The sequence below is a fragment of the Podarcis liolepis genome (assembly GCF_965112155.1).
Source record: "Podarcis liolepis genome assembly, chromosome: 7".
Lineage (NCBI taxonomy): Eukaryota > Metazoa > Chordata > Lepidosauria > Squamata > Lacertidae > Podarcis > Podarcis liolepis.
This window is the reverse complement of record NC_139561.1, coordinates 84,956,058-84,982,234: the sequence shown is the minus strand read 5'-3', so window position 1 is coordinate 84,982,234 and position 26,177 is coordinate 84,956,058. Positions and strand designations below refer to the sequence as shown.

Here is a 26,177-nt window from a genome sequence, read left to right as displayed (position 1 = left end):
ACAGAATGGCAGGGGTAAGGCAAGGCAAAAGCCAGCACTTCAAAAGGTTTCAGGACCACAGAGAGTACTCTTAAGCCACAAAGTCCTGGGGCAACCGGCTGGGTTTTGTTACATACAGTGGTGCCCCACAAGACGAATGCCTCGCAAGACAGAAAACTCGCTAGACGAAAGAGCTTTCCGTTTTGGAGGTGCTTCGCAAAACGAATCTCCTATGGGCTTGCTTCGCAAGACGAAAATGTATTGCGAGTTCCTGCGGGTTTTTTCCCTTCCCCCCCTTTTTCTAAGCCGCTAAGCCGCTCATCAGCTGATCCGATCAACCGATAAGCCGCTAAAAGCCGCTAATAGCGCTAATCCGCTAATCTGTCAATGGGCTTGCTTCGCAAGACGAAAAAACCGCTAGACGAAGAGAATCACAGAACGGATTCTTTTCGTCTTGCGAGGCACCACTGTAGTCCCTGACCCCATGAATGCAGCCATTTGACCAGCTAGTACCTTTGGCTGGCTCCTTCAAGGTAACGGGATTTCCGTTGAAAGGATCTCCCCTGAAAGCTCTCTTGATCCCCTGAGTAGCCTGTGATTGGCTACCAGAGTCTGGCACAAGATTTCCCAACTTGGGTCTCTGGCATCACCACTTGCCCTGCTAGCTAGGGGTGATTGGAATCCAACAGCAGCTGGAGACCCAAGTTTCAGAAACCCTTGTAGAGCAGCAGAAGTGTCTCCTTGGGGTTGAAGGGAGAAGAGGCAGGATCTGATGCCTGCAGATGCACATGGGAAAGACTCGGACATGGATCCATCTCCTCTAAGCTCCAGTTGCCAGAGCCCTGCGCCACCAAGAAGGACTTATCCACATTTACTTTATGCCCAGCTCTTTGCAGGCAGAGGTCCATGCTTTAACACTTTGCGTCTGAGTGTTGTTTAGTTTTTTGGCCCAGGGATTTCACTGCAAAAACCTGCTCTATAAAGCTCAATTAGAGCAAACGTCAATTTGGGTTTTCTGCGGATTGATGTTTGCTCCTATTGAACTTTATAGAGCAGGTTTTTGCAGGGACGTATCTGGAGCAAAAAGGAAGGTGCTCGAAAACTGAGTTTTAAAGCACGGACCATACTTGAAAAGAGCAGAAGAAAGTTAAGTGTAAAGGTAAAGTACCCTTGAACAGTTAAGTCCAGTCAAAGGCGACTATGGAGTGTTCATCTCGCTTTCAGGCCGAGGGAGCCGGCGTTTGTCCACAGACAGCTTTCCGGGTCATGTGGCCAGCATGACTAAACTGCTTCTGGCGCAATGGGACACTGTGATGAGTGCCAGGGCGCATGGAAGCACTGTTTACTGTCCCGTCGCAGTGGTACCTATTTATCTACTTGCACTGGTGTGTTTTCAAACTGCTAGGTTGGCAGAAGCTGGGACAGAGCAATGGGAGCTCACCCCGTTGCGTGGATTTGAACCGCCGACCTTCCAATTAGCAAGTCCAAGAAGCTCAGTGGTTTAGAAGCCCCTAAGTCCTAGTCTAGGGCCATAACACACATCCTTTCCCTCTAAATTGGAGTGCTAACACCAACAGGATGGGAACAGGATACTTTTGACCCTCTCCTCCCCTGAAAGCGTCCTGCTATTTTGTATTCAGCCGGTTGATATAAAATTGTTTTCCGTTTTAGAAGCTTTCTTGCACAGAATAGTGAAATGTTTGAGGGTCAAAAGTACAAGGAGATGTTTTGCACAGAAGGGTCAAAAGTTCAGCCTAGGAATCTGGAACTCAAAGGGAAATAGGAAATTAATCGGAATTCTCTTTTCCTTCAGATTGGCTTAAAGGTTGGAAAGGGAAATGAAAATACTGTACACAAGCTAGAAAACAGCATAATTTATTGGAGAAGCAGAAGAGTTAGTTGTGGAGTTTGGAGCTGGAGCACGGAAAGAAAGAAAAAGAGATGAAACACTTTAGGAATGTAGGAAATGTTAGGAGAGTACAGTGGGCATTGCAGCTGAAAGGAAAAGACTCCAAAGGGACCTAGAAGCCGAGGTGAAGGGTGCAAATGGATAATCATTGGCCTGGTTAGGGAGACAGATTAGAATAAGCATAGCTGTTTGCATTTATCTCTGTTTTCTATTTGCTTTTATTGGTAACTACACAAACTGTAAAATTAGCTTGTTTTCTAAAATTAATTTCCCAAGAATTATTTAATGTGCTGCCTTACTAAAACATGTAAGTGAAAGCTTCATTTTGGAAAAGGTTTGATCTGCAGCTTTGTTATTCGCACCATGTGTAAGTCCCGTACCTGTCTACCAATTAATGTCCAAAAGGTTCAAGAGCTGTTCAATGGAGGCAGCCTGTTGCCTCTCCCTGGCCCTTTCACTAAATCAGAAAGTCCCTAATGCTGTAGTCTCCAGACACATCTGTATGCATTTGTGAAGGAGAAAGTGGTCATCTCAGGCCTGCCTTGGCCTGGAAACTAAGCTGCTGAGGAAAGAAAGGCCTAAGGCAGGAGTCAGCAACCTGTGGCCCATGAGCCACAAGCAGCCCACAGGGGTCATTTAAATGGCCCACGAGCCACCACCCCCCGAACTGAGCCACTGTGATGGCCTGGGATTCGGACTCGGAGGCTGAAGCTGAGGGATCCCAGCCTGCACAGGATTCCCCACCTCCAGAACCAGCTGAGCCGGGGCTGGGGCATGAGCCTGAAGGGTCCTCACCTGTGCTGGATCCTCAGGTGCAGGCACCAGCTGAGTCTGCTCTGGCTCCTGAGGTGATGGAGGACCCATTGCCTGCAGGTGCTCCACTCTCAGCCCCGTCAGGAGAAGCTGGGGTTGCCTCTGGGTCCGGTAACCCTCCAGCCTCTCCTGAGCTGCAGAGGCTCAGGGCAGAGAGGCAGAGGGAACTAAGTTCCCGCAGGAGGAGTGCTCATCTCCAGGCCAGGAGAGGCGAGTCACCAGAGGATAGGGGCCGCCCTATGCCTTGGGGCAGATAAAAGCCAGCCAGCCCCAGTCCCAAGTTGCGGGAGCAACATTGTTGGAAGCCAGTTCCTGCCTGCACCCCGTCCTGCCGGAGCTCCTGACCTCACCCGACTCCTTGCCTTGGACCCAGCTTCAGCTTTGACGGACTGCCTCCATACTGCACCCTCGACCTTGGACTGGACTCGGACCTCGCCTCACGGTTAACCCACGGGACCAGCACAGCCATCCACTTAGTGAGTCCCCGCTCACTGTGCTGAACCAGCACAGTGCGGAGCAGGGACTTGCTTCCACAGGGCCGGAAATCGCATCTGCGCATGTGCAAACACCGGAAACCACATCTGCGCAGAAATCACACCTGCGCAGACACGATCTGGCCCACAGGGCAATCTCCGCTGGAGTGAACAGGCTCAGGCAAGGTAAACCTTGCCAACCCCCGGCCTAAGGGCAAGTAGTGTTCAAAATGGCGGCCCACATAGTCATCACTCAGGTGATTGTTGGCTCTGGTTGGCTGCCTATGGCCCTTGGCTTGTTGTTAACCATTCCAATAAACCATTCCCACTTGGCCGGAGGTCTCTCCCCAACTATGCCTCACTGAGGAGAAGCCTCCATCTTGGAAACAAGTGCCAGTTGACCAGGTTAATGTACCTTCACCGAGGGTTTTCCCCAAGGCCACCTTGTGGCGATCTATCATGACGTCTCGCAGCTTCTCTTTCAGCTCCTCGCTAATGCCCAGGCTGTTCACTGTCACAAGAAAAGGAAAAAAGAGAGAGAAGGTCATGGCACATTATGCACACGGCCATCACGGGGCCCACACCTCCAGGTCTCTGTCACAGACCAGGATGCGGGGTTTAAACAGGGAGAGGATAGGGAAGGCAGCCTGATTTCTAAATGTAGTTGGAGAAGGGCTGGGGTGGTTAGTTGTTTGGCCCTTCAAGCTTTCAAAGAACCCTCAACCAATAGGCCAGCCAAGATGCACCAGCCGTTTTCATCTCCGGCTGTTGCTGAGAGCATTTCGCCACGTCCTGTGTGGCTTCCAGCCTAATTTTCTGATAGTCTGGGAGCCCTATTTAAGCTCTTTCAGCTCAGGTCATTCCTCTCACTTCTGAGCCAGAAACAAAGAGTTTTCCAAACCAGAAAGGCCATCCCTTCTTGCTCTCCCCTCCCCTTGCCAGGTGTCTAAGTTTTCTTTTCCAGGGGAGACGTTCCATTCTGTGGTTACTGAACACACAAAGCATCTTCACTGGGCTGTTTTGGGCCCGTTAAATCTTTCATATTTTGTAAACCTTGGCATTCTCCCGAGTATGCAGATACCTTCCTCTTCTTTCTCAGTGGCCCTGTTTTTCATTCAAATCCATTGGCATTCCCTACCTGAGCTCACTTTTAGAGCGGCTCTTCAGTGAGGCGAGGTGAAGCCATTTGCCTCAGGCAGCAAATCTGACTGCCTCATCGTCCTCTCCATCGCCAGCCCTGCTGGATTTTCGCCCATGACACTGTGGCAGCGCAGGGGTGACGGTAGGGGGCAGGATTTGTAGCGGTCACAGCAGTGGCATGGGTGTCATCAGGATGCAGCAAAACGACTTGGGCAGGCCCTGGGAGCGATAGTGGGACCAGGGAGGCAGGAATATTGGGCTCAACCCAGAAATCATAATGGCCAGTAATGTCTCTGTCCTGCTTCTCCAAATATTGTCGAAAGCAGGTTGGAATATCAAACCGTTGCAGGGCCCTGTGTCAAGGAGACTGCAAAGAGCAGCAGCCATGACTGAGGCAAAAGATGGGAAGAAGGCAGGCAGAACCACCAAATTAAGGAGACAATAGCTGATGTCTGCCGAAAAAGAGCATTGGGCGGTGTTTGTATATAGGGAATAACCTACAACTGTGGTGGAGGTGGGAGCATTCCTGGTTGGATCCTGGACAACAAGGCTTGGGTGCAGTGCATGCTGGGTAGTTGGGAAAGGCGGACTCACTCCTTCCATGACACTCACAAGTGGCTTCGGTGGTCCGGCGGCTGTAGGATTTGCGGACTCGGTAGTGGACCACCAGCTCTCCCTGCTCCATGCTGGGTTCAAACGCTTCCCTGCGGAATGGGCAGGAGGAGAGAAACAGACAGTGAAAGAGGAGAAGCTGCCAGAACCGGTGTCACAGAATCACAGAAAGGCGAGATGGGTCCCTCAGTGGTCATCTAGTCCAACCCACTGCAATGCGGGAATATCAACGAAAGCATCCATGGCAGGTGTCCGTTCTTCACTTACCCATAGCGGGTTTCCTTCCTCCTCATCCGCGCCAAGAAGATGATTATGAAGGCGGCGGCAGCGGCGGCTGTGGCTATGGCAATTACCACGTACCACCAGTGCCAGGAGAAGGCAGGGGCGGTGGTTTCTACTACGGAGAAGGGAAGAGGAGTAAGGGTCAATGGGAGGAGCCATTCCGGTTGCCCATCCAGCGCATCACCTTGTGGGATGTGATACATAAGTAGCAGTCAAGTATAACATTCCTTGTTTTCCTAGAGTGGACATGCGGGGGAATGTTTGGTCCAGCCAGTCGAAAACTTCCTGTTTCCTCCTGGGCTGGGACATACTTCCTTTGCATGTGACTAGAGGTGGGTGTGACCTTACCTGTCCAGGTAACAAAAGGACAAGGCACACAGCACTCTTCTCTCTTTGACTTCTTCCATCATTGGAGCAGTTTTTAGCTAGAGATGCTCTGGTGGCTTCCAACCAACAGAGGACTCTGGGATTATCCCCATATGGGATAGCTCCACATACTTTGTAACTAAGTCTGCCTTCAGGGATCCAACTGTGAACTGATGGTGCTGTGAGTAAACTTCTTTTACTGACACTCAATAAGATTGTTGTGTGTTTATTCCGTTAAGAGGGATAAAAAGGGAACTCACCAGGAACATACAATTCAATACTGAATTGTATGGTATTGAGAGGCTTACACAAGCCTGCAACCAGCTACCCGCTGTGCATTAAAAGGGGAATGTAAAACTCTGCTAAGTAAAGGAACTTGCTAGTGCAAGTTAGGAAGGATATTAATAAACAATATATCCTCTCCTGCCTCCCTGAACATACACACACACCTTTCCCTGCCTCGGCTGTGCACACGACATACATTTAAAGCACCTAAGTTGCTAAGTTGTCCCCGGAGAATCCTGGGAATTGTAGTTTACTGCAAGCACCCTAAACAAACTACATTTCCCAGGATTCTTTGGAGTGGAGCGCAATGTGCTTTAAGTGTACGGTGAGCAGGCAGCCCCTGTTACTGTTTAAACTGGAAGAATAGAGGAGAGAATCCATTGACCGAATCTGGGACCAAGTACGATGCTGAGGGGAAGATGAGGGGATCTCCTAGTTTTTTGGCAGCCAGCCGAGTTCTCCTTAGAAACCAGGGTGGATAAAAATCAATGATTTTTTAAAATAAATATATAAATAAAAATCAGATTTTTTAAAAATTTAAATTGGATTTTTTAAATTTTAAATTGGATTTTTAAAATAAAATGCTTTTGGAGGAAAAATCTTTCTAAATATAGTTTTCTATTTATTACATTATAGTCAGGATTTAAGCTTTTCATGTGTGCTAAAATTCAGTCTAAGATTTTTTGGTTGTTAGTTTTTTTAAATCATTTAACCACATCAGTTAACAAACATGGATACATATGCTATAATGTTATTGTTTTAGTTAAATAAATTGTTTAAATTGTTATTAAGGAAATGATTATTTTTCGCCTTCCAATCAAGTACAGCAGAAAAGTTGTCTAAATATAACAGTTAACTTATTAAACCTCACAATAATTTCATAATTATCTGTCAATATATTTTTAATAGTATAACCAAATCAGAAATTTTTGATACAACTATAAAAACTACTCTGAACATATATTATTTCAAAAATGAAACCTTCATCTGGTTGTAAATATTAAGATTATACCAGCAAGAATGAGTCTTTCTGTAAAAAAAAAAAAAAAGATTTAAATCAAGTCTTACTGACTAGTGATTTAAATCAAGTCTTACTGACTCGAGATTTAAATAAAATCCACCCTGTTAGAAACCAACATTTCCTACACCACTTCAGGCTGTGACGTTTGAAAACAACTGCCCCACATCCCAAAATCTTAATCCAGTTCACAGTCTTGGACTGGAAAGAAGTGTGTGATTCTGTCAGTCAAACTTGGCCTTGAGAATCCTTCCGGCGAAAGTTCAATATAAAATTTCCCTTAAAACAAATTGTAATCTAGTTCAATAAAAATCCCAGTTGGAACCGAACTAAAAAGATCCTCAGTGTGTTTAGGAATCCCCTTCACTAGCTTCTTGGTCCTTCCCAATCCTTTTGTTCAGATGTTTCCTGCAGCCAAAGCAGGTGTGTGTGTGTGTGTGTGTGTGTCACAAAAATCGAAAATATCCTAATCAAAATGGGAATGCGGGTGGAAGGCAAATATGCAGTCTTCCCCATCTTCCTCCCTGCCAATAGTCACAAAACACACAAACCCTTGCAGCTCCTTCTCCTCCTAGAGGAGCCATTTCGAAAAAGGAGAGCAATGTCGCCCTCAAGCCTGGTCACGAGGTATTGCCTACGCTGGGGAACTTTTAGAAAACAAGTTTTGATGTATTCTTATTATCGCAAGAGAGAAACAAAACCAAAACAAGATATAATCAAATTAGCCAACACCAAAAGAAAGAAAGAAGGAAAGCAGATTTCCAGAACAAAGTGCTCTCTGGAATGTTCTAGAAGGAAACGGCACCGCCTCTCATTCCCCAATGCTGCCCATCCCAAAATCCCAAATCATTTCCGTAGGTCGCGGGTAGAGTGTTATGCACTGTTCTTACCTGGCTGGGGCTGCGGCAGTTCATCTGTAAAAGAAATATATATATATATAAATTATTTGAATATGGTCTCCCTCCAAGCCAAATGTTAGCATCAAGCTTCCGCCAACAGGGCCTCAGGCTGTTTTTCTGGGGACATCAAAGAGAATCAAAACTCCTAGAGCAGAAAGCACGGGTCCTGTTTTATAACCAGCTTCAGTTTCTGTGACTCCGCAAGGCGCCAGAAGCCATCGTAACAAGAAGTGGGATACAAATTAGAAGCAGGAGATCCTGCTAGATCAGAACCAGGACTGAGATCAGGAATTGCCCAACACAGAACCATTCTTAGAAAGCAGGAAACTGAAGGCTGGGCCAGAAGAACGAAACAAAACAAAAAGAGAGATCAAATGATCGTTTTGGAAGAACCACCAAGGAGTTGGGAAACAGTTGGGAACAGTTAAGGAATATTTTTTTAAAAAAGCTTATTTTTTTTGGCAGCCAAATGATTCCCCCATATCTCATATGATACACTTAGAAAGATATGCAGGAATAATTGGCTATGAAAACGGAACTTTATTTATTTCAAGTAGTCCTTAACCGGTTTCATCATTCTGGGTCTGAACTCTTTGGACCGTATCCTGCGTTACTCAGAGTAGACCCCTTGGGCAGCATCCAAGGAAACAAATTATGCTGTTATGTAACTTCCCCCACCCTCTCCTTTCCCTGTGCTTCTGGTATTTGCCACAACACTAAAGCTTGTGAGGGAAACCCACCCACCCACCCCCCGCCAAAAAAAAAAAAAAAATACACATTATCTCGTATTCCTTACCGACATCCCCAGTTGAAACCATGATGGCTTTGCTCCAGGGACCATCTCCTGCTTGTGTGTAGGCCGCGACGCGGACGGTCAGATTGTGTACGGTTTTGTTCAGGTTCAAGACAGTCTCGTTGGTCAGCCCCACGTCCACCACCACCTGGTGGGGGGAGAGGGTGGCGAAAACGCCAGGTGGGGGATTAGGAAGATGGCGGGTGATGGCTCAGGATAATTACAGGGAAGTCAATGGGGAGGGTGCCCTCTCCAGTCCTGAGAAAGGAGGTCCTCACCTCGGGCGAGTCGCCGCTTTGACAGACCAGCTTGTATCCGCGTATGATCCCGTTGATGACGCCACGCGGCTCTCGCCACTGCACGATGGTGCAGGTGCCATTCTGAGTGGCCATGATGTTCTCTGGCGCAGCGGTGGGCACTGCCGCGGAAAAGTGTACGTTACAATGGAAACACTGCGGCCATGACCCTTTCTCATTAGCCACAAAGAGGCGTCAGGCAAGCGGCTGTAGCCCAGTCTTAGCCACTCAACTGGTAACAACCACGGTCTAAGCTTCTAGACCACTGGTTCTCAAACTTTTTTTCCTCCGAGCCACACTTTCAGAATAACCGTTTGCTCGGGCCACACCAAATTTTTTTATTGATAAGAAATGCATTGGAAAACAAAAAGGAAACACTCCTAGCTTGATTTATAACATATAACGCAACTACTTTATGATATGATTGTGGGACGTCCGGAAAGTATAAAACAAAGCAGCTACATAAGAACGCAAATCACTCCCAAAATACAATAATAAATGAACCTCTTATGCATGGACTTTAAGTACGTATAGCAATTCAATGAGAGAGGTGAGCTTGCTTTTGCCAGGTAATCTCATTTTTATTAGTTCTAATTCGAGACAAACTCTCATGAACACAAAAAAGCAGTCCTCTTTTCTGATCTTTCATATTTGTCAGAGTTGAAAATCCCTGTTCACAACAATAGGTTGCGGAGAAATCATTTCGGTACTATTCTATCCTAATGTTTAAATGTTTCTTTGATGGTCCTTGAATCTTCCAGCTACAACTGCTTTCCTCTCCTGCCATGCCACAGTGGCAGGCCACACTCTTTGAGAACCACTGTTACTCTCTAAACCAATGTTTCCCAACCGTGGGTCTCCAGTTGTTTTCGGACTAAAGTTCCCATAATCCCTGACCACTGGCCTTGCTAGCTAGGGATGATGGGAGTTGTAGTCCAAAAGCAGCTAGGAAACTCTGACTCTAAACCAGCCTTTCTCAACCTTGGGTTGTTGGACTACAACTCCCATCATCCCTGACCACTGGTCCTGCCAGCTAGGGACGATGGCAGTAGTCGTCGAAAACATTTGAAGACCCAAGGTTGGGAAAACCCTGCTCTAAGCCACGCGTTGGGCCCCCTCCATCTTCCTGGCTTCCAAACTGGCCCCTCTCTAAGTTCAGAGACAACCTGTGGCCTTTTGGATGTTGCTTGGACCCCAACTCCCATAAGGCCCAGCTAGTATGGCCAACGGCCCGGAGGCTGATGGGTGTTGTAGTCTAGCAACGTCTGGTTCCTCATTCTTGCTCCAAGCGGAACCCCTCTGTGAGTTCCTTTCTCCTCCAAGAGATCAAGGCAGAACCCAGAAGGAATAGAATAGAATAGAATAGATATTTATTACGGCCATAGGCCCATACAGATAAAAAACAAGACATAAATAACAGCTTGTGCACGTGGGAAAAAACAGCCGCTAAAACATCACTATAACAATAAAATACTGTAAGATGGAATGACATACTGCGCCTTAATTAGCTTGTAGTGCACCTTGGCAGCGCTTTTGGGTAAGGACAGCGACCAGAAACCTAGCCACTCTCAGGGTCGTATGGATATCCTTATCCTGCAGGATTTGGGCAAGGTGGAATTTTGGTGGGGTACCCTCTAGCTTCTGTATGATTGATCCCAACAAATTTGCCCGTGGCACATTAAACAAGGGGCAAGTAAACATAATGTGCTGAAGCGACTCCGGCGTCTCCTTATCACATACACACATGGCGGAGGCTTGGCCCTTTGAGAATCTATGTCTCAGGACATTGGAGGGAAAAACGTTAAACCTCGCTTTGGTGAAGGCCAGCCTATGGGCAACAGTCAGAAGGATTGACCACCTAGTCTCTCCCCCCCCCCCCGGACTCCCATTTCAAGCTCACCTCCTTCCAGGGTTTCCATAGCAACCCAGTGGGTCCACGGGGAGTTGCCCTCTCGGGAGCGACAGGACACCCGCACGTGGTAGGTGGTGAAGGGGCTCAATCCATCCAGGGTGTGGCTGAATGGGGGGACGTGGAGGTTCTGGTTATACAGTTCCCGGTCCGACACGGTGCTGAGGTCCTCGTCCGAGCGCACAGCCTGGGGAAAAGGGGCAGTGGTAAGGCTTTGAGGACGGAAAGGCAGCGTGTGCCAGGGATGGGTCAACAGGGCAGGAGTTAGGAACATATTATGCTCTACAATAATCTAGCTGAGATTCTGCCTTGCATTAGATGCCCCTCTGGGCATAGAAGCTGCCTCCTAGGGCCCCCCACCTATTTTATTTTTTAGGGGGCTAGCCCCCCCAAAAAAGTTGATGGCCATTGCCATTCAAATAGTGTGTGGCCACTGCACAATGTGACTGATTTTGCAGGGCAGGGCTTACCACCCCCCTCCTCAATGTTTTCTTCAAGTTGGCACCCCTGCCTCGGGGACACCTTCCAACTATACAATTTTGTGATGCTATATGAAGCCTCACTGGACCGTGTAACAACATTGAAGAATGAAAAAAAGAAAGAAAATGAAAACTCCCCCTCCCCTCTGCAGTGGAACAGTCCAGGATTTTTGCCGACTGCATAACATGTGGATCGGCTCAAAGGCTCGATCTCTGCGGCGGAATTCCAGACTGTACCACTTTGCGGTGCAGGGGGCATGTCACACTTTTTCAAAGCTCCCTCTGTGTTGAAGCTCTCCTCAATTGGGGACATTTCAAAGATCCAGACATTTTGCCGATTTTCCAAGACTCCCCCACAGACGCTAATTCTGTCATTGGAATCCCGGACATGTCTGGGAAGTTCCAGACGTATGGCAACCCTACATTAGGACCTGTGAGAGACCAGGGTTCGAATCCCCACATGGCCATGACGCTTGCTGGGTGTCCTTTGGCCAATCACTGCCTCTCAACCTCACCTACCTCACAGGGCTGTTGTGAGGAAGAGGAGCCACCACCTTGAGCAAATTGAATAAAGGTAAAGTAAAGGTAAAGGGACCCCTGACCATTAGGTCCAGTCGTGGCCGACTCTGGGGTTGTGGCGCTCATCTCGCTTTATTGGCCGAGGGAGCCGGCGTACAGCTTCCGGGTCACGTGGCCAGCATGACTAAGCCGCTTCTGGCGAACCAGAGCAGCGCACGGAAACGCCGTTTACCTTCCCGCTGGAGTGGTACCTCTTTATCTACTTGCACTTTGACGTGCTTTTGAACTGCTAGGTTGGCAGGAGCTGGGACCGAGCAACAGGAGCTCACCCGGTCGCGGGGATTCGAACTGCCAACCTTCTGATCGGCAAGTCCTAGGCTCTGTGGTTTAACCCACAGCGCCACCTGCGTCCCTTACTTGAATAAATACATGTAATTAAATTAAAAAAAATGCGGAGGAGGATTTTTGTCTCAGAGGCACCTGCCTTCTGTTCTCAAGCAGTTTGCTTTGTTTTATGTGGGGAAAACATTCAAAACCTGCGCCCACCCAAACCCCAAACTGGTACAGATCACTCTGCCACCTCAGGCCCTAGAAGGGGACGGACGGATGGCCCCATATTTGAACACCCTGCCCCCTTGCTATCAGTTTTGTTTCCTGGCCTCTGCAATCCCTTTTCGAGGCTCTTTCAGTTCCCTATTCCTGAGAGCTTGTCACACGTCATGAGGGCATCCGGTTGGACATTTGAGAGAAGCAGAAGCTGGCCAGGAAATGGCTCCTAAAAATAAAAGCGTTCCCTCGAAGGGCAGGGGCGAAAGTGGCCGAGTGAGGCATCCTTCCTCAAAATAGCTGGGCGAGGGAACTTGGGCTGGCTTCAAGGCTTCCTTTCTTACCTGGATGGTGCAGAGCTCAAGAGCGTAGGCTCCACTCGGTCCTGGTTCCCATGTCACTTCCAGGTGGTGGTCACTACGATGCAGAAGGGATAAGGCACTTGGCCGCCCAGGTACCACTAGAGGGAAGATGTAAGAGAGCAGGTGTATGATATACCACAAGAGCTTACTGCAGAGGAAAGTCAAAAAGAGGGTGTTTTACAGCATGGCCCTATGCATGTTTACTCAGACGTAAGTCCCACTGTGGTCAGCGGGGCCTACGTACTTGTGATTAGGATACAGGCTCCTTCTCACGGGCTTGTTCATCATTGCTGTGATCCAGAAGTTGTCAAGAATACAAGGATTCCGTTTATAAAATACTTTACTGATAACTCTGAACAACAGCAACTACCAAAACCACAGATTGGACTTTGGCAAACAACTGAATTTATCTGTTCCTAGAGGGGCGAGGGGGATGAGTTGGGGTTTTGTTTTTGCATATTTTCTCTCTCTTTTTGGTAATTGTTATATATTGCAGATCAATAAAACTTTATTTTAAAAAGAATACTCGGGCAATTACACGAAGCACACTTATTGCGACAGCTACCTTTCTAAGCGCATGCCAAGGAATCCCTGCCGACTGAAAGCTAGCATTTCAAGGATAAAGGTTTCATCTTAAGCCTTATGCTCAACATGCTAGTTTTCTACTTGCAGGGAATTTTGGTGTGTGTGTGTCAGTAATGATCCAAATCTGCAATCTGAAAGTAGCATGTGCTCCTCCTATAAACTCAGGGCAACTTGCCAAGTTAAAAAAGAATCTTTGTGTTGTATATTTGCATTTGAAGTCCGGGTTTTTAAAAATGTAAATTGCATCAGCTGCGGAAGGGGGATGCTACTTAACAGCATCAGAGAAGGTGTAGGGTGTGTGTGTGTGTGTGTGTGTGTGTGTGGACACCTTCCCTTTCCTCCTCTCCTGTGGTCCTGATGAACACTCCTCCTCTGAAGCGAGTATATTCACTGGGAGAAATTCTCCCAGACGCCCTCACTGCCTCGGAGCAATTGATAAGATTTTCTCCCTAAGCAAAAAAAACCCCTAGCTTCGTAAATGGGGCTTTCCTCCAGAATTGCAGCAGGGGGAGGAATTTCCCCTCTGTGCCTGCACAGATCCCATTAATCATCACACACACCAGCTGACAGCGTTTGCACTGTTAAGAACTTCCGTGTTAAATCCAAATATGCATTTAGCTTCACCCTCACAGTGTACCTAAAGCAGTTGTGCTGCGGCCTTGGCAAAGGTCTCCGTTTGCTCTAGGAATGCACCCCACAACCCATCCTCTCACCTGTCACCTTTGCAGTCCGAGATGTGCCCACCCCCTTATCGTTGTGGGCCTCGCATGAGAATGATGCGCTGTGATTCAGACCTGAGAGACGAAAGAAGGCACAAAATTAGATATATTTAGTCATTATCCACAGCAGCCTTGTTTTAAAACGCAATGATTATTAGCATATCTGTTCCGGTTTTAGGTCTAAGGCGATTTTACATTCCTAAGCTCCTGAATTGTCGCAGTGTTCTTGTGAAGTAATAATAATAATAATAATAATAATAATAATAATAATAATAATAATAATTTATTTATACCCCGCCCATCTGGCTGGGTTTCCAAAAGAATATTAAAATACTATGATACATCAAACATTAAAAGCTTCCCTAAACAGGGCTGCCTTCAGATGTCTTCTAAAAGTCTGGTAGTTGTTGTTCTCTTTGACATCTGGTGGGAGGGCGTTCCACAGGGAGGGCGCCACTACCGAGAAGGCCCTCTGCCTGGTTCCCTGTAACTTGGCTTCTCGCAGTGAGGGAACCGCCAGAAGGCCCTCGGCGCTGGACCTCAGTGTCCGGGTAGAACGATGGAGGTGGAGACGCTCCTTCAGGTATACAGGACCGAGGCCGTTTAGGGCTTTAAAGGTCAGCACCTTTACAGAGCGCTGCATGTTCCTTATTTATAACCTAGGTCGCCAGGTAAATTTAAGACTGAGCGGAGACTTAAATCTCTCTCTCCCAGGACCAAGTCTCACCCTCTACTCCACAAGGACCTCTCAGTTTTTGCCTTGCAAATCCGGCAGTACTCAGGACCTCTCAGTTTTTGCCTTGCAAATCCAGCATCCCTGTAAAGTAGCTAATCTTCCCATTTTACAGATCTGGAAAGGAGACTGAGACGTTAACCAGATAAATTATAGGGGAACAGGAAGAGTAAGCCCATGCTCAAACTATGGAGGGAGTGAGAGGTGGCAGTACCATTTGTGTGTTGAGGTCCCTTAATAAAATCCACCGAGGCAAGACCTCCTCTCCTGTTATTTGAGCTCCAGAATAAACTCATATATTCCACACCTAGCATGACATTCTGGGTACATCTCAAAAGCACACTGTGGACTTCTCGAGAGTAATGTACAACAGCACCTCAAACACACCCTCTCCCCACTCTCTCCAGTTTCAAATTACAGGCAAAGAAAAATCAGGGAAATGAGATTGGGGGCTATTCTGGGCTGTTATTACAGATTTCCAGCATTCCAGATCCCCCCCCCAAAACCCCTGCAACGCTTTTATTATTAATAATATTTTATCAAAATAATAAAATACACCTTTGCCCAAAGTCCCCGCGCACAAGGCAAACATTTTTATTCAGAATAATTATTTAATCCCGTGTGAATAAAATGTCACCTTACTTACATTAAAATTAGCACCTCTGCTAATTAAACTGACTTTCATATGGTGCTTGGGTTTATGTGGCTTTTACACGTGTGTTTCATTTGTAAGGGACGCAGGTGGCGCTGTGGGTTAAACCACAGAGCCTAGGGCTTGCCAATCAGAAGGTCGGCGGTTCGAATCCCCGCGACGGGGTGAGCTCCCATTGCTCGGTCCCTGCTCCTGCCAACTTAGCAGTTCGAAAGCACGTCAAAGTGCAAGTAGTTAAATAGGTACCACTCTGGCGGGAAGGTAAATGGCGTTTCTGTGCGCTGCTCTGGTTCGCCAGAAGTGGCTTAGTCATGCTGGCCACATGACCCGGAAGCTGTACGCCGGCTCCCTCGGCCAATAAAGCGAGATGAGCACCGGAACCCCGGAGTTGGCCACGACTGGACCTAATGGTCAGGGGTCCCTTTACCTTTACCTTCATTTGTAAGGTGCTCTGAGCATCTCCTTTACGGAAGGGGAAAGCAGGGTGTGCTTTTTTAAGAGTAAACAATATTAAATAACAACATTCAGGAGGTCCCAGGTTCAGCCAGGGAGGGCTAGGAGAGAGAGAGATCCTCATCTAAAATCCTGGGGCGCTGCTGATAGTCCAGATATTCTTCAACCTATGCTACCACTCAGTGGATTTGTAACTGGCTGACTGACCGAACCCAAAGGGTGCTCATCAATGGTTCCTCTTCATCCTGGAAAAGAGTGACTAGTGGGGTGCCACAGGGTTCTGTCTTGGGCCCGGTCTTATTCAACATCTTTATCAACGACTTGGATGATGGACTCAAGGGCATCCTGATCAAATTTGCAGATGACACCAAACTGGGAGGGGTGGCTAACACCCCAGAGGACAGGATCACACTTCAAAATGACCTTGACAGATTAGAGAACTGGGCAAAAACAAACAAGATGAACTTTAACAGGGAGAAATGTAAAGTACTGCACTTGGGCAAAAAAAATGAGAGGCACAAATACAAGATGGGTGACACCTGGCTTGAGAGCAGTACATGGGAAAAGGATCTAGGAGTCTTGGTTGACCACAAACTTGACATGAGCCAACAGTGTGACGCGGCAGCTAAAAAAGCCAATGCAATTCTGGGCTGCATCAATAGGAGTATAGCATCTAGATCAAGGGAAGTAATAGTGCCACTGTATTCTGCTCTGGTCAGACCTCACCTGGAGTACTGTGTCCAGTTCTGGGCACCACAGTTCAAGAAGGACACTGACAAACTGGAACGTGTCCAGAGGAGGGCAACCAAAATGGTCAAAGGCCTGGAAACGATGCCTTATGAGGAACGGCTAAGGGAGCTGGGCATGATTAGCCTGGAGAAGAGGAGGTTAAGGGGTGATATGATAGCCATGTTCAAATATATAAAAGGATGTCATATAGAGGAGGGAGAAAGGTTGTTTTCTGCTGCTCCAGAGAAGTGGACACGGAGCAATGGATCCAAACTACAAGAAAGAAGATTCCACCTAAACATTAGGAAGAACTTCCTGACAGTAAGAGCTGTTCGACAGTGGAATTTGCTGCCAAGGAGTGTGGTGGAGTCTCCTACTTTGGAGGTCTTTAAGCAGAGGCTTGACAACCATATGTCAGGAGTGCTCTGATGGTGTTTCCTGCTTGGCAGGGGGTTGGATTCGATGGCCCTTGTGGTCTATTCCAACTCTATGATTCTATGACCAAGGGGTGAGTTGTTCCTCAATATCTGGTGACCCAAGGTTGAGGAGAAGAGAGCTAGACAAGGCTGAGCTAGATGGACTGTGGTCTGGCTTCCTGTGTCCTCCTGGGAACTGAACGGCCTCCAGTTCCGTGATGGAAGAAAAGGCAGGGCATAGACGTTAGCAAACGGATGTAAGAAAACAAAAGCCAGACTTTTGCCCTCCTCCAGCCAACCAGGTCCCTTCCTGCCACCCTCCCCTCTGCCCCAGAGAAACAACATCTGGGGACCAGTCCTCTGTCCCAGCTGGTATGTCCTGTTCCTTCCGCCCACCCGTCTGTGGTTTGGGTTTCCTCATGTCTGGTTCCAAGCTCCAAGCCTTGGCCCTGTTTCTGTGCTTTGGATGGTCTCTCGAGCCAGGACTCCTGGGTTCGTTTATCCTGATTAGGGAAAAGGGTGGCTGGAGCAAGCGCTACTGCAAGAAACAAGGGCTGGCTTCTGTTGCCATCAGGACGGCCACAAGGAGCCCTCTGCTTGATCCAGTTCTGGTTTAAAGATTAAAAAAGGATAAGAACTGAGAGGAGCTTCCCTCCAACAGCCCAGGGGCAGCAGATTAAGCTGGCACACACAGGTCACCGTGGGTTGGTGAAATATACTCAGAGTCAAGTGTGGATTTCATGCTCTTTATTCAGCTCATAGTGGTGAGGAGGAATGGAAGTTCCCCCAGAATGTCTGCTTTATATACATTATTTACACAATGGGCCCCACGTGATTGGCTAATTCCGGGATTCTCCTATAGGCCAATCCGGTTGCGGATTCCCTTCCACCTGGAGCTGGATTGGGTGGCTCCAGTGGACCAATCAGACTTCTGCATACTGGATCCTATTGTTCTAGGACCAATCAGACTGATGCATTCTGAATCCTATTGTTCTAGGACCAATCAGACTGCTGCCTTGTGGGTCCTATTCAACTCAGTACATAACAGTTGGGCTGAGGAAAACCTTCCATTGGAGAAAGGTTTTCTTTCCCTGCAATGGAATGGTTTCCTCCTCCCCACCCATCTGCACGTGTCGTAGAGGGAAGTGAGGGTAAGGTGAGCTACTTGGAAAGGTGGCAAATCTAGGAGCAAAACTCCGGTCCTAAACATCCGCTGCCTTGCGGGATATCTTTGGGAGAAGAAAAAGTCTATGGAGTAAACCCTACACAAATGTGGAGTGGAGTCCCTAAGGCGGTTGGATGGTGTCTTGTATGCCTCCTTTTGGCAGCTCCTGCAGCCCAGCTGGTGCCAAACATCTTGTCTCTGTTTTCCTTTGGACCACATCAGTGAGGCCAAGAAAGGGGGTCTTGTCGTTGGGGCAGCCCAGGACTTCCATGCGCGCTGCCCAGGATTGCGCCCCTGGGAGGCCGCTTTGGTACTGCTAACGCAGTGGTTTGGCTTCACACCCACCTGTCTCTCGAGACAGACAGATGCCAAAACAAATATGTGAATGAGGCCAGTATCTATGCACATGCTAACTGTGTTTAATTGGCCTTCACAGCTTCGATTTGCCTTACTATCAAACTCCCTGTAAGCTCCTTTACAACTAAGCTCCTCTTGTTAGTTTATCGCTGGTTTCGTTTCTTTTTAGACGTTTTAAATCGCTTGTTTTCAACCGCTTTTCTCAATTCCACTTGTAAATCCCTTAGAGATTTGTAACAGTAAAAGGCATATAATTTAAAAAAAATAAATGTAAAGAAGCAAGCAAAACCAAACAGTGCACAGGTCTAAAGTCATATTTTGCCCAAAAGTGAAATTATGGTGGTGCTGCTGCAGTTTTGGGTTGTGTTCAAAGGGCTATAGTCATTCATACATTCAATAAGGAAAGTGTTTGTTTGTTTTTTTAAAAAAATCACATTTATCTCCCATCTTCTCCTCCAAGGATCTCATGGCGGCACACATTGGTTCTCTTCCTCCCCATTTTATCCTCCCAACAACCCTGAGAGGTAGGCCAGGCTGAGAGGCAGTGACTGGCCCAAGGTCACCCAGCGAGATCGGGGATTTGAATCCTGGTCTCTTGGGTCCTAGTCCAACACTGTCATTTTCAGAGGAGTTGGGGAAATGCTCAGTCTTTCAAGCAAGGATCTCTCACCACCTTTTTTGAGCCTGGGATCCCATTTGGGAATCTAAGTAACTTTGGTAAGAAACCACAAAACAACAAATTCACAGAAGAAAAACCGGCAACTCTCTCTCTGTAAAGAAAGCAGGCAATACACACACACACACACACACACACACACACAGCAGGAGTGCCAGCTTGGCCTCGCAACTGTGGGTACTCGGGGCTGTGGGTGCCATGCCATGTGCCCAGCCCCTTCATGGATAATTTAGTGGGTGCTTGGGCACCCAGGGCCCCAGGGAATTGGCACCTATCTCTCTCTCCCTCTCTCCCCACTCCGCTCTCTCTCTCACACACACAAATAAATAAATAAAGCACAGGCATAAAAAGCAGGCAACCCACAAATAAATAAGAAACAAATCCAAAACAAATTCCAAGCTTTTTAATAATAATAATAATAATAATAATAATAATAATAATAATAATAATATAATTTATTATTTGTACTCCGCCCATCTGGCTGGGTTTCCCCAGCCACTCTGGTCGGCTTCCACAGAGACCGAAAATACAATACAGTGGAAGGAGTGAGAAGCCTTGGTAGGTGCTAAGTAAGGACCATGCCTGAGGGTGACATAGTTTCCATGGGAACCACATTGGGGACCCCGGTTCTAAAGATTTGTTAAAAATATATGCACAGTGGACGCTCGGGTTGCAAACGTGATCCGTGCAGGATGAACGTTCACAACCTGCAGTGTCCGCAACCCGCAGCGGCGCATCTGCACATGTGTGGGTTGTGCTTCTGCGCAAAGCGCGGTTTAGCACTTCTGTGCCTGTGCGACTGCCAAAACCCGGAAGTAACCCGTTCCGGTACTTCCGAGTTTCGGCGGTCCATAACCTGAAGCATCTGTAACCCAAGGTATGACTGTATGTGTATTTCTTTCAAAGCACATAAAGGTACAAACGTGATGCAAGGAGGAGGAGTTTGTCACTAGCGATGACACAGTCACTAGCCAATAGGTTCCTCTGCCTCTTTTGCAACATCATTCCATGCTACAAGCTCCGTCACAGCAGTGAAGTGTGTGCGTCCCATTGCATTTTTGTGAAGTACTATGGCGAGCGAACATGATGTACGCAAACAGACCCCACCGAGGATGAAATCCGCTGGCTGAATGAAAGCTTTCAGATCCCTGACGGCAACCAAGAGTCACTGCACTTTGAACACACCATTGTTACTGGGATTTGGCGAAGGGCCCAGATTTAACTCTCTCTCCCACGCAACAACAGGTGCTATATTCTGACCACGCCATTCCTGTAAGGACTGAGTCAGCCGGTGGGCACCCGGAAGCTGTCACCTGGACCAACTGATGGCATTTAGAGGGGGGAGGGAAGATGTAAAAATCCCATGCAGGCAGACCACCTGCTTGGCGGTCCTGACATCCCTGTGGAGAGGCGAAGGCTAAGGGCCAAGTACCGCAGACAAGAGGCAAAGAGAGCGCGGGTGAACAACGGCCAGCCCCCTCACGGTGGTTGCTGCTGCTCTCTGACCACATCATTCCTGCAAGGGCTGAGTCAGCCAGTGGGCAACTGCATAAACAGATGGCGCTGGCAGGAAAGGAGCAGCCAGGGAGATCTGCACGGAAGCACCCACTTCGTTCCACATTAATGCACAGGCTCACAGGCGAGAAACTCTGTGGAGTTCACAGAGACAACCAGGAATCAGAAAACTAGCTTGCCCCTTTGCCACTGTTGGAGGGGGTCCCAAACGCTTTGGATCCCGAATGCCTTGGAACTCGGACGTTTTGGCTCCCTAACACCACAACCCCGGAAGTGATTGTTCCAGTTTGTGAACGTTCTTTCGGAACCTGAACGTCCGACGGGGCTTCCGGGGCTTCCGATTGGCTGCAGGATCTTCCTGCAGCCAATCAGAAGATGCAATTTGGTTTTCGAACGTTTTGGAAGTCGAAAGGACTTCCGGAACGGATTCCGTTTGACTTCCAAGGTACGACTGTACCTAGGTTCCCTTACCGGAGGCCAGTAATAACCAGGTAACGAATCAAATGCATTTATTCGTACGCACAAGGTAGCAACCCCGATGTGGAAGTCACTACGGAGGATTCAAATACAGAATCATTGAGTTATAGTGTTAGAAGGGACCCCGAGGGTCATCTAGTCCAACCCCCTGCAAGGCAGGAATCTCAGCTAAAGCATCCCTGACAGACGGCCATCCAACCTCTGCTTAAAATCCTCAAAGGAAGGGGAGACCACAAACTTCCACTATTGAACAGCTCTTCCTGTGAGAAAGCTATTTCTGATGTTTAGCTGGAATCTCCTTTCTTGGAACTTGAAGCTGTTGTTTGGGGACTACCCTCTGGAGAAAGAGAAAACAAGCTTGCTCCATCGTCCGTATGAAAACCCTTTAGCTAGTGGAAGACGGATATTCTGTCTCCTTTCAGTCTCCTCTTCTCCAGGCTAAACACACCCAACTCCCTCAACTGTTCCTCATAAGGCTTGGTTTCTAGACCCTCGATTATCTCGGTTGCCCTCCTCTGTACATATTCTAGTTTATCAATATCCTTCTTAAATTACTGTATTTTTCGCTCTATAAGACGCACCAGACCACAAGACGCACCTAGTTTTTGGAGGAGGAAAACAAGAAAAAAAATATTCGGAATCTCAGAAGCCAGAACAGCAAGAGGGATCGCTGCGCAGTGAAAACAGCAATCTCTCTTGCTGTTCTGGCTTCTGGGATAGCTGTGCAGCCTGCATTCGCTCCATAAGACGCACACACATTTCCCCTTACTTTTTAGGAGGGAAAAAGTAAGTCTTATAGAGCAAAAAATACGGTAGCGGTTCACAGCTTTGGACAATTAGCGTGCAATCAGTCCCTTTTGTCGCTATCCCATTTTACATCATAAGGCACAAGTGTTTAGTCCGTCATTCTCTCCGAAGCTTCTGCAGCATAATTTGCCGCATTCTCCCATCTCCTAGGAGGAGCGCAGAGAGAAGAAACGCCACGGCGAATCTGCAGCAGCACAACCGGACGCCTTCCTCTGCCCCGGCTGCAACCAACCACGTCTCTCCTGCATCGGTCTCTACGGACGCAGCAGGTGCTACAGCCTTCCAACAGTTCGACTTCACCCCCCAAAATTCTCTCTTCCATGGTCTCCCGCCTAAGTGCTTAATCTGCAATTGTCTCTGAACCTCCTACAGCAAGATTTGCTGCATCCTCCATCTCCGGATGTCTCCAAACGCTTTCTTATCTGCAACATAGCTCGCTCACTCCCTTTCTAGCACGTCACTTTTGGCCTTGTTTTATTTCCACCCAGCAGTTTCTCTTCAAGACGATTTAACTAAATGATTTAACTATTTCTGTCCCTTCGCTGCCGTAAGAAGGGTCTGGTGAGGACATCCTTCCCTCCAGCTTGGAGGTCTGTAGTTGGTTATTTCTTTATTTATTGCACTTATATCCCACTTTTTCCTCCTCCAAGGAGCTCAACCACAGTGTACGTGGTTGTCTCCCTGCTCTCCTTCTTGAATCGCTACAACAACCCAGCGAGGTGCACTGGGCTGAGAGGCAGTGACTGGCCCAAGGACACCCAAAGTGAGTTTCATGGCTCTCTCTTCTTCTTCGTGGCCAAGTAAGATTGTCTTCCATGAACATGGTTTTAACAGTGAGTCCATGTGGCTGTGGAGGCCAATTCTGGATCCACACATCCTTCCAGTTAGGACATAGGTTTTGGGGGGGAAGTGATTACAGTGAGGGTTTGCCAAGCATGCCTTCCTCTTCGCACGTTTCTCCCTTTCGTCCTGAGTTTGAGCGTCTTCAAAATCTATCTGAAAAAGTGTGCATGCACACGAAAGCTTATACCAAGAACAAACTTAGTTGGTCTCTAAGGTGCTACTGGACTTTTAATTTTTTTTAAAAAATATATATATTTCCAAATCTATGACTCCTTTGGTGAAGGCTGTTCTCCAACTGGAGCGCTCGCAGGCCAGTGTTTCCCTGTTGTCTGTGTTTATACTACTTTTTAAAAAAGATTTGCCTTGAAAGAGTCTTTAAACCTCTTTTGTTGACCACCAGCATTACGCTTACCATTTTAAAGTTCGGAATAGAGTAGTTGCTTTGGAAGAGGATAATCAGGCATCCCATGGCTGAGCAAGGATTTGAACCCTGGTACTTGGGGCCGAGGGACGCGGGTGGTGCTGTGGATTAAACCACAGAGCCTAGGACTTGCCGATCAGAAGGTTGGTGGTTCGAATCCCCGCAACTGGGTGAGCTCCCATTGCTCGGTCCCTGCTCCTGCCAACCTAGCAGTTCGAAAGCACGTCAAAGTGCAAGTAGATAAAGAGGTACCACTCCAGCGGGAAGGTAAACAGCGTTTCCGTGCACTGCTCGCTTCGCCAGAAGAGGCTTTGTCATGCTGGCCACATGACCCGGAAGCTGTACGCCAGCTCCCTCGGCCAATAAAGTGAGATGAGTGCCGCAACCCCAGAGTCGGTCACGACTGGACCTAATGGTCAGGGGTCCCTTTACCTTTTACTTGGGGCCGAGGCAACCTTGTGGTGTTTTAAGCCACTAATGAATCCATAGCCCAAGAACTTTACAAGAAAAGCATGTAGGAGGGCTCTTTATTGTCTGTCCCCAGCACCTGTTATACAGAGGGATGCAATCCCTGTGCATGGGACAACAGATCTAGCCGTTGTGGCAATTACTTCCAGTGGCGTAGCGTGGGGGTGCAGGGGGGGGCCGGCCACACTGGGCGCAACATCTGGGGGGGGGGACGCGCTTGCACTCGCAGCTCTCTGCCCCTACCTGGCTCACTCACTCTCTCTCACTGCAGTGCTGGCTGTGCGAATCCGATCCGAGCCGCTGGGTCGCCGCCCACTGTGGAGGGGGTGGGTGCCAGGCGTGCGGTGCGGAGAGAGAGCGAGGGACTATCTGGGCGAGGGACAGTGCAGCGGCCGCCCAGTGCAGCGCTGAGCGCGGGAGAGAACCACACCAGACCAGGCAGCAGCAAGAAGAAGCTGGCAGCGGCGGCAGGTTAGGGGGCGCAAATTACTTGTCTTGCCCCGGGTGCTGACAACCCACGCTACGCCACTGCAATCTCTGAGCTTTCAGATTTTCTGGTTTCCAGCCAGGCTCTTCCCGGCCTGTCCACAGCCCACCTGCCTCCACGGTCCTCCTTGCATGCCAGACAAGGACATGAAACAGCATGCATACTGTAATCACAAATGTGGGTGGAGAGAGACACTTCTTCTTCTCTCTCTCTCATAGTCCTTTGCAGGTGGACCCACAGGATCGATGTGGCAGCGCTGAAGCAAGAGGACCGCACTCTTTTGGAGAAGTGCATTGTGCGGTTTTGTTCTTGCACATGCCATGTGCCTCCCTCTTGCCTTGTGACCTCCACTTTTATAGTTCTTGGGCATCCTTTTATTGCAGTAGCTTCCTTCTGCAGAGAGACCACAGACATCATTCTGGAGAGACTATTGACAAATTGCATGCTGAGCAAGGAAGCGAGCAGGAAAGACAGGCTTAGGCTACTCCCCAGACAACATTAGCGCAACTGCCCAATATGTTTGGATGTGTACTGTTACAAAAGCTGGGTTCCGCTGCCTCCTCTCTCTGCCGAACAGTGGCAAATGCTCAGGGGCTCCAGGCAATCACCCACGGCCTGTGTTCCTTTGAAGAATTGAGACATGCAGTGGCGTAGCGTGGGGGGTGCCAGGGGTGCTGGCCGCACCGGGCGCAACATCTGGGGGGGCGCGCTCGCTGCCTCCGGAGTCGCCGAAGAGCCTCGGGGGAAGGCTGTAGCGAAGCCGCATGTCTCGCGGAACCGACGAGCTGTGCGTGCGTCCAGGCTGAAGGCGCCCGGCAGGCAGCGGCTCTCAGCGCTCGCCACGGAGGACGCGCCAGGCAGCCCCTCCTCACAGCCCCGCCTCCGCCGGTGCTGCTGCAGCTGCTGGGCCGTTGCATTTTCCTCGCCTCTCTGCCCCCCTCCTCCTCCGGGCAAGCGGCGTCGTTTGGGCGGCAGCGCCAGCGGCAACTCGCAGGTTAGGGGTTAGGGGGGGCGCAAATTACTTGCCTTGCCCCGGGTTAGGGGGCGCAAATTACTTGCGTTGCCCCAGGTGCTGACAACTCACGCTACGCCGCTGGAGACATGGCATAGACTGTTGTAGCTTTGAGAAATATGGTTTATTCACACCTTCAGTCTGCATGGAGGGAGTCCAAAACAGGACGATCCTTTCAAGAGGGGCTTGTCCCTCACAGGACTGCAGCCATCAGGCCAAGGCATCTCTCCCAGCCAGCCTGCAGCCAGCCTGCCCAAGATGGACCCCAGCCTTCCTTCTTATTCTTTTCAGAACACCTTGCTCAAAATCTCTCTTCTCCTGTCACTTCAAATACACACCCCATCACCTTGGCAACATCCATCTTCCCAGGCCCAAGGATTCCTCTCAGGTGGCACATCAGAGAGGCAGTGTGGTGTAGTGGTTAAGAGCGGTAGACTCGTAATCTGTTGAACCGGGTTCGCATCTCTGCTCCTCCACATGCAGCTGCTGGGTGATCTTGGGCTAGTCACACTCTTTGAAATCTCTCAGCCTCAGTCACCTCACAGAGTGTTTGTTGTGGGGGAGGAAGGGAAAGGAGAATGTTAGCCGCTTTGAGACTCCTTAGGGTAGTGATAAAGCGGGATATCAAATCCAAACTCTTCTTCATCATCAGCACCTTTTGTCATTTAACAGATTTGCTATTCGCTAGGCCAGCCAGACTGGTTTACATAAAAGACGCTCTGGTTTCCACCACATGACTAGGAAAGCTGTCTGTGGACAAACGCCGGCTCTCTCAGCCTGAAAGCGAGATGAGCTCCACAACCCCATAGACGCCTTTGACTGGACTTAACCGTCCAGGGGTTCTTTACCTTTACTTTACCTACATAAAAGATGTGTTTCGGTCGCACTGTATCTCTTTTTCCTACAGCTAATCACTAGATTTGTCACGGGATTCCCACAGATGGAATCCACATTCTCCTTCAGCAAGTAACAGAGCGAATCT

General features: G+C 48.5%; 1 protein-coding gene across 1 annotated transcript in view; it reads right to left on the bottom strand.

The window, feature by feature from the left end:
* Positions 1-26,177, bottom strand: part of LOC310712598 (tyrosine-protein kinase receptor UFO-like) — a 75,821-nt gene that overhangs the window by 17,666 nt on the left and 31,978 nt on the right. The window contains exons 5-13 of the mRNA XM_083515810.1: positions 13,979-14,059; positions 12,663-12,778; positions 10,766-10,961; positions 8,848-8,987; positions 8,573-8,717; positions 7,768-7,791; positions 5,194-5,323; positions 4,927-5,018; positions 3,590-3,685 (exon numbers count right to left, since the gene is read on the bottom strand). Of these exons, the coding sequence (XP_083371936.1) occupies positions 3,590-3,685; positions 4,927-5,018; positions 5,194-5,323; positions 7,768-7,791; positions 8,573-8,717; positions 8,848-8,987; positions 10,766-10,961; positions 12,663-12,778; positions 13,979-14,059 (1,020 nt within the window). The remainder of the gene's footprint in view (positions 1-3,589; positions 3,686-4,926; positions 5,019-5,193; positions 5,324-7,767; positions 7,792-8,572; positions 8,718-8,847; positions 8,988-10,765; positions 10,962-12,662; positions 12,779-13,978; positions 14,060-26,177) is intronic.